Below are 8,891 nucleotides of genomic sequence, written 5' to 3'. Positions count from 1 at the left end.
CTGTCTTATAGTTTTTCAAATGTTTAGGCTACAAAAATTGTTGGTAGTCTTATAGGCCTAGCCTACTTGGTAGTGCCAACTAATCATGTTGGCAAAGTTGTGTAAGCCTATCCTGCATATTGACCAGTCAAAATTGGACTGCATTTGGAAACATATGTGACTAATAAAGTAGAAACAGGAATAAAATATTTCTAAGTAGACTACAATAGCCTACTGTTTGCTCCACTGGAAACAGATTCATCATCTATTCCACGTTGGTTCAATGTAATTTCATTGAAACAACGTGGAAACAACGTTGATTCAACCAGTGTGTGCCCAGTGGGCTATGTCTGTTCAGGGGATAAGAGTCATGGATCATCTGTAGTGACTTACTAAATAGTAAATGCAATCAGAAGAGTCATACACTTGGGTGAGATAGTAACTCAAACACATGGGTCGATAGAACTATATCTCTGTGACCCTTGGTAGCATTTTCATAATGCACCTGTCCTGTGTGACTGTATGACTATGAATTCACACAATTACTTACAGTATATTTTTTAATTAGATGATGATCGTTGCATTTTAGGTTAGGTTGGTTGTATAAGACTGTGCCTTTAAAGCTGACTCAGCGTAAAAGTAACGGACCCCCCCCGACCGAAACGATTGCATTTGACAAGGCTTTCTATAGGCTACATGAAAAAGCATGCCTGAGGAATGCATGAGACAGGATCCAATTATTGAATGAGTCCATGTATCGCAGAATAGTGTACACGCACAGGACAAACGTTTCCGTTTCTGATCTGAGGACGTGGATTACATCTCATCTATCTCGAGATTAGCCCCTGGCTGTTCAGTGGTGTCGGTCTCTACCTCATCCGATTCAACCTCGTTTGGCAACGTAAATAGTAGACTTCTTTTCCACAAATACAAACCAACGCGTATAGTTTATATACAACTGTTCTTTAATTCTGGATCTATCCATAAACCATGCATTCGATTGAGCGGACTGAACAGTGGTTTGGCTATAGCCTACTATGCCCTATTAATTGCGTGCTGAAGTGATGATGACGGCCTGTCCCCCGTTTTATGTTTATTTCTTCCGCAAGACGAACGAGAACCTCTGCCATCAGTGGAAATGGAGATATTTTTTTGAAATTTGTGCCCATTAAACGGATCCTTTTAAAATGGTGTGTGCGAACACTGCTATCAGCAGAAAATGGAACTACGAACATGGGTGTATTTCATATTCGAAACGGACACTTGTGAGATGAAGGATTACAAGAAAAGCAATGTAAAACGGTGACTTCATTTTTCGATGGATATCAATTGCTTTTGTTAATCAGGCTATGCTTTAAACCCAGGAGAATAATTAGTTATATTCTGAATAGGTTAAAACGCAGATTCTGTTTAACCTGAGGTATTTTTGACTTAAAACGTGCATCATGTACATTTTTTTGCAGGGCAATTTTGATCAATCATTGATACTTCGACGAGAGGAAGCAGGACAACTTGATGTGTGAATATAGAATCAACGCGGCTTTGACAATAGCCTGGTTGCATAGATGGCAAATACAAGCGAGTTTGGGGAAAGCAATCCTTCACTACAGAATTATGCTATCACCGCCTCTGCGGTGAAACTGGCCTCGCTCGGTCTGATCATTTGCATGAGCCTTGTAGGGAATGTGGCGCTGTCCCTGCTGGTGCTGAAAGACAGCTCCCTTCAAAAGGCTCCGTATTATTTTCTACTTGATCTGTGCTTGGCAGATATAATACGGTCTACCGTGTGTTTGCCCTTTGTGATGATATCAATCAATAACGGTTCCACCTGGACATACAGCATTATAAGTTGTAAGATTATTGCTTTCATGTCAGTCCTATTTTGTTTCCATGTAGCGTTTCTGCTCTTCTGCGTCAGTGTCACCAGATACATGGCGATAGCACACCACAGGTTTTATTCCAAACGAATGACATTATGGACATGTGTGGCAGTGATTTGTATGGTCTGGACCCTCTCTGTCGCTATGGCTTTCCCCCCTGTATTCGACGTTGGCACCTACAAATTCATCCATGAGGAGGAACAATGCATTTTCGAGCACCGATACGTGAAAGCAAACGATACCCTGGGCTTCATGTTGATGCTGGCTGTCATCGTGGGAACAACACACGTTGTTTACATAAAGATGCTGTGTTTCGTTTATGACCACCGCAAGATGAAACCCGCTCAGCTGGTCCCAGCTATAAGCCAAAACTGGACTTTCCACGGGCCAGGTGCAACTGGGCAGGCAGCTGCCAATTGGATTGCAGGATTTGGACGTGGCCCCACCCCACCAACATTAGTGGGCATCAGGCAAGCCTCGCATAATGGAAACAGGCGGCTGCTTGTCTTGGATGAATTTAAAATGGAGAAACGCATAGGGAAAATGTATTACATGATAACTCTGGCGTTTCTTCTCTTCTGGGCCCCGTACATAGTTGCTTGCTACCTTCGAGTTTTTGTCAAGGGAGGCACCATTCCACAGGTCTACCTGACAGCGGCGGTGTGGATGACGTTCATTCAGGCGGGGGCGAATCCCATTATTTGTTTCATATTCAACAAGGAGCTGAGGATCCGTCTCAGAGCTTGTTTCCCGTGTTGTCTCAGCACACAGACGCCTATGTCTATGGAGCCTTACTGTGTCATCTGATAGGTTCAACTGTTGTTTTAGACAAGGGAAAACAAACAGAACTGTCATGTTGGTATTAAAGCCTATAGGTGATATTTCTCAGTCGCTCTGCTTGCCCAATTTTTCCACATATGTTGAAGGCCACATTTTGTGATTTGCACATACAGAAAGTGTATAAAGTTGCCAATCTTGATTTCAAATACTAATAATTTAGCATATTTTATGAATCTCATTAGTATTTTCTTTGAGTTATAGCCTAGGCCTATGTCAACCCTGTGAGAAAGACATATGACGTGTGTAATATTCTGTAAAGCTATTTTGTCGCTTTATTCTGAACAAACCAAAAAAAAATGACTTTGTATCTTTCAGAAAATCGTAGAATTATTTGTGTGGAGAAAGTGTTAACTCACTTTTACAGTCATTTGCAAATACATGTTCTTCCTGGATGTTGACATAATCTGGTGATACAAATGCATCCCTTGTACATTCCCGGTAAAATAGACAAATCATTTGTGTTTCTATGGACAATGACCATGGGACTCTAAAAGAAGAAAAGTGTCAGTGCTGCAGAGAGGTGTTTGCATTGTTTGGACTTCTGAGTAAATAAACAACAAATGAATGATGAGTACTGCTTTGATTCTGTAATACACAATAAGCAAATGGTTATTGGACAGTATCTGTTCAGTTACAATACAAAAAACCATATGGGAACATCCATTTCCAATCATCATCCACAAACCCAATTACTTTCAGCTTACCATATTGTTTGTGTATTGTAGCCCTTCTGTTATGTGGTGTATTACCCTGAAACAAGAATATGATTATACTCAAATCATGTTATTTTAGTATTACTACTTTATTCCATGCTGTAAGGCAAAATACGACCATTATTCGTATACCATAGTACTTAACTGGCCTTAGGAAGTTTGTGGACCTGAAAAAGAAGTGCAGTAAGAGTCCAGTTTTCTTCTGATTGCACACTCCATTCTTCTGATAACACTTTAACTAGCCAACATGTTGTTTAAAAAATATATATTTCACCTTATTTAACCAGATAGGCCAGTTGAGAACAAGTTCTCATTTACAGCTGGCCAAGAACAACAACACAGAGTTACACATAAGCAAACGTACAGTTAACAACACAATATAAACATCTATGTACAGTGTGTGCAAATGTAGAAGATTAGGGAGGTAAGGCAGTAAATAGGCCATAGAGGCAAAATATTTACAATGTAGCATTAACACTGGAGGGATAGATGTGCAGATGAGGATGTGCAAGTGGAGATACTGGGGTGCACAAAGATAAATAACAATATGGGGATGAGGTAGTTGGGTATGCTATTTACAGATTGGCTGTGTACAGGTACAGTGACCGTTAAGCTGCTCTGACAGCTGACGCTTAGTTAGAGAGAGGACATGCACCTCGCAGTATGTAAAAAAGCCAACAGTGTATAATAGCCATTATTTTGATCACTGCTCGTCTCTGTTACAGCCATGTAAATGAAAATCTGTCAGCTAATTGGAGTCCTTAATCTTTGTAGCCCGGTTCACCTCCCTATGGGGAAGTGGGATAGAGTGGGAGTTGCTTAGCTTTTGTTTCTGTGCAGAGCCATCGCAGTATACCTACAGTACACCCTCCCTCCCTGGCCTGGCCTCACTGCATTCATAACCATTACCATCACAACATGCCTGCCTCATACTGACATCTGCTCCGCTCCACTCCCAGCATGTACATACAAGGCTATCAGCAGAATCTCTGTGGCTTCTGAGATACTGAATCTTACTCACCGTTGAATTCTCTCATGAAATACCATTTCAGGTCAAGCATTTTTTTTATGCAACAGTTCTGCCCCAGTAGTACTCTCTCTGCCTCTTTGCTGTGCTCATGAAAAAAATGTTGCAGAGCCTGTACACGGCCATATTGTTGACCCTACATCTGCTGCTGTTATTTACTTTTCATCCCTAGAGTAAGTTAGGGTGAAATCTGTGTTATTGCATAGAGTTTATGATGCCCTTGTCTGAATATACCTACATTGAAATGGCAAGGCTCAGTGACCACATTGTATGTGCTAGTGTACTCCCAGTGAGCACCATCCATGGACGTCTGAAAGACATAATTTTGATCACTGGACTGTGGATGAGCTCCAATATTTGGGCCATTGGGAGATTGACCCGTTAAGAAGCTAATCTATATCAATACTGAGAAACGAGTTTGAAATGTAACTAGAGCTGAATAACACAGATTCCCATGAATAAATAATTAGATTAAGATGAGTCAACGAACACTGGTCCCCTTAACCATTGGACAAATCTAATTATAGCTTTGCGCTTTGAATGAATGCACTGTAAAATGTAGCCTGACAATGACAGATTTTCAGAGCTGTCAGACTTCCGGAGACCTGTGCTCTATTATTACAGAGAAAACTCTTTCTTTTGCTGATGTCTGTTTTAACCTTTCAATTCCCAAACTCTTTCAATTCAACTACAATGTTAGTGAAGTACGGGTCAGTTATTTCGAATATGCTTTGGGCCCAGAGGTTTTCCTGCTCACACAGCCTGACCAGTAAAAACAGTGGGCCACAGAAGCATGGTATAGGGTGATGTGCGTGCCCTAGTTGCAGATAACAGAAAGGAACATGCTCCTTCAATGAAATGACCCCTTGATTGCATTTCCTTCCTGTCTCCCTAGAGATGATATTTAAGCGTAGTATTAAAGTAGAATGACTCTACGTTAACGTAGAGTGTTCATGACGTTGAGGAAGTCTGACCACGCATCTGTATTACGAAACGTTCAAATACACTTGATAGAGGTACATGATTAGACACTTTTCCTATTTATTTGAATTGCATTTATTCCCCAAAACAAGTCCAGTGATTGAATGGCAGGTCCCACCACCACCAATAACAACAACAACAACATAATGCGCATAAGGTCCAGTCGCATACAGTACAATACAACAACAAGGCAGCGACAAAATGTCCTTTGGACGTCACACACTGTTAGTGGCCATTCACAATAGTAAACAGAGTAGCTCTTTTTGAAATGAGTTCTGTCTGTCTTTCACGAACAAACCCGAAAGGATTTTTATTCCATATCGGTTTAAACATAATTATGCAGATAATGAACGTTCACGTTTGTAAAGTCGCAAAGCTGTGCAAGTGAAACTGTATATTTCGTGGACCTATGTACAGATCCAGTCGTTGTTCTTGTTTGATTTGGAATGGCACTAGATACCATCAGCATTTACAGTGGGCATGTTTTGTTTATTGGGAAGTCCAGAATCTTAAAAGGGTCATCCTTAGTTGCTACATCCATTTTGGACTTGTAAATTAATGATATGTACCCATTGATTCTTGAAGAATACATGTATAAATGCCTCATGAGCTTAGCTCAACTGTAGTACCCATCAAAACCCAAATATAAGTTTGTTTTACTCCGATGTTTGTAAACGAGGTAAATGTAAAACTGAAATGTTGATATCATGGATTGTCAGTCCTTGCATCCATAGTGTAGTCTATGGATTTGAGAGTGGTTGCAATTCTCCAGCCCCATTCCTCAACTTTTTACTGAAACTGTGGTGGGGTGTCAACTTTGTTAATGTTTCAATTAAGGATTGCAGCTATAAGAAGGGAGAGCAAATTGTTCTTTTCAAATATAAGTCAACCTGAAAATGTCTATATGTTATCTTTAATACATATAATGGAAACAGTATTTTAAAAACTAAGGCAGACCTAGAAAATGACTATCAGCACTTCCCGTGGTTGTCCTCAGAGGTAGTAGTCTGAGTAGTTGTACGATGAAATACATTTTGATTTGCCCTCTGATGTGGTGACGCATTCCAAATGTGGCACACATGGACATGTGTGATGTAGTCTTGTGCCAATGAAGGGAACCTGGAAACAAAGACAGAAATTCATACTGTGAACAAAATTTTACACTTTAGAGACAAAAGTCAGTCCATATTTTGTAAGGAAATCAAGGACTCTTTCTGCTGTTCCAATACAAATGAAGTGGAGACTGAGGTATTGATTAGTGAGTTATGGTGTGAGGTAATACAGAGAAGAGACGATGTACAAAACTTGGCCAACCTTGTGACTCATAGGGTGGCACTCGTCTCCCTTCTGTCCTATAGGGGCACACATCCTCAGGCTCCTGATCCACAGACTGACTGCACAGCACATCCCCTCTCCACACTGCAAGTCCTTCACACAGGCCTGGAGAGATCACACACCATTTTATAGAGTTGAATTGAAAGATTTAAAAAAAAGCTTTAGAGAAAACTGAGAAGCATTAAAAGTGACTTTGTATTTTTTCCAAATACTGCTCAGTCTAAGCCAAACCCTTTGTACAGATATTGATTTATTTTTGGAATGTTTGGCGCTGCTATATAATATGGTTAATAAGGTTATCGCAAGCTATTTATTTTTAAAAAAGGATCCTGAAATTGCTCAGAGGGATATGAACAACTTGAGTGACTGCTCTCACTTTGAATGAAATGAAGGATTGAGATGAGGGAAGGAGGGGATGATTGAATGTGACAATCTGGGAGGAGAATCTGTTTCTGTTTCATGGTTGCTTGTTTTTACCTCAAGTCATATTAGCATCCCTATATGCCTGCACTGTTCTGGCACTTTTTCGTTTGTCATCTATTATATTTCATCCTCAAATTAGATACCAAATTGTCATTGGAGCTGATAAAACAACGTATGCCCAGCTTTAGAAAATTCTGCTAAAAACTATAGATTTTATAAATAGAACAGTGCCACTACACAAATAGCAAACAGGTTGCATGGCACCCGAAGTACTATGCAACAACTTGTACCTGCGTAGTACAGCCTCTGCAAAAGCTTCGCTTTAGTTATAAAACTAGGACCACTAATATATTAAAACCTTTTTCCTAGTTAAATCCATATTCAAGGAACATGAATTGTCCAAATGATTCCATATAGATGGGTATAGATACAGTATGTTGGAGACATTGAAAAAATATTTTTTCCCCATATTATCTGACACTGGTTCGCCCAGAAGGAACTATTGTGGTTACACAGTTTAAAATGTTAACTTAAAAGACAATAATTGTGCTCTTCTATATGGGTTGCTAAGGCAATCTCACAGCTGGCTAACCTCACAGTGACTGAAAAGATACTTCTACTTGCTGCAACATAACGCAAACAGTTCTTCTCTGGGTATAGCCAGGCTTGGACTGATAATGACATACTGACATGAAACATGCTGTTATACAGACTGTGACTTCATTGTTTCTTCATCAGAGGCTTCTCATGGCACTCTGAGATCATTTACCCCCTGTTATCATTTCCGTTTTGGATGAATTATGATAATGATTTAATATTCAACCAAATCAAGCTTACCATAACAAAATATGAAGTTTCTATAGTATCATCTATTCATAACCTGTTGGCTTCCACTTACCCCTGTGATGACTGCTGAGGACCCATGGGACACAAACAGTAGGCAGAATAGCAGGGAGCAGCTGGACCACATTGTGAAGCAGAAAAGTTCTCCAGCTCCTGTGTTCTCCAGGGTGAAAGAGATGGTCTGCTGTGCGTTCCTACGTGTGTATGTGTGCGTTAGATGGACTTGGAAAGAGAGGTGGCCTCCAAAGTCTGGTGTTGAGGACAGAGAGAGGTTTATAAACCCAGCCAGCCATTCCAGCTAAATGAGTCACCAGCATAGCCTCCGGAGAAAAAAAGAGAAGCCCAAGGTAAAGCTCAACACGACAATATCCTTCTGGCATTTTTTTTATGTTGATGCCAATTCTTCCTGTTCTTTTCCACCATTATCATACCCTTTCAGTGATCTCAAGCCTGTAGTTGTGTTGTCATCCTTGAGCAGAAGATTCAGCATTCATACAGTATATATATTTCTATTAAATATACATTTCCACTTTACAAGTCATAAGCAATCAAATATACACTACTACTGCTTGTCGAAGATCTCATTCCAAAATCATGGGCATTAATATGGAGTTGGTCCCCCCCTTTACTGCTATAACAGCCTCCACTCTTCTGGGAACGCTTTCCACTAGATGTTAGAACATTGCTGCAGGGATTTGCTTCCATTCAGCCACGAGCATTAGTGAGGTTGAGCACTGATTTTGGGCAATTAGGCCTGGCTCGCAGTCTGCGTTCCAATTCATCCTAAAGGTGTTCCATGGAGTTGAGGTCAGGGCTCTGTGCAGGTCAGTCAAGTTCCACACCGATCTTGACAAACCATTTCTGAATGGA

General features: G+C 40.4%; 2 protein-coding genes across 2 annotated transcripts; one reads left to right on the top strand and one right to left on the bottom strand.

Annotated features, from left to right (window-relative positions):
- The first annotated feature begins 694 nt into the window (after positions 1 to 694).
- Positions 695 to 3,247, top strand: LOC118399747 (probable G-protein coupled receptor 173). Its single transcript, XM_052474595.1, has one exon. It carries the CDS (start codon positions 1,545 to 1,547, stop codon positions 2,664 to 2,666), a length of 1,122 nt encoding a protein of 373 aa, XP_052330555.1. The 5' UTR covers positions 695 to 1,544; the 3' UTR covers positions 2,667 to 3,247.
- Positions 3,248 to 5,573: 2,326 nt separating this feature from the next.
- Positions 5,574 to 8,227, bottom strand: LOC118399841 (toxin MIT1-like). Its single transcript, XM_035796068.2, has 3 exons — positions 8,077 to 8,227; positions 6,735 to 6,860; positions 5,574 to 6,539 (listed from the first exon to the last, which is right to left on the bottom strand). Exons 1-3 carry the CDS (start codon positions 8,146 to 8,148, stop codon positions 6,414 to 6,416), a joined length of 324 nt encoding a protein of 107 aa, XP_035651961.1. The 5' UTR covers positions 8,149 to 8,227; the 3' UTR covers positions 5,574 to 6,413.
- Between the last annotated feature and the right edge of the window lie 664 nt (positions 8,228 to 8,891).

This window comes from Oncorhynchus keta, chromosome 21, assembly GCF_023373465.1.
Source record: "Oncorhynchus keta strain PuntledgeMale-10-30-2019 chromosome 21, Oket_V2, whole genome shotgun sequence".
Classification (NCBI taxonomy): Eukaryota; Metazoa; Chordata; class Actinopteri; order Salmoniformes; family Salmonidae; genus Oncorhynchus; species Oncorhynchus keta.
Note: the sequence above shows the minus strand (reverse complement) of the source record. Positions and strands in the feature narration are given on the sequence as shown.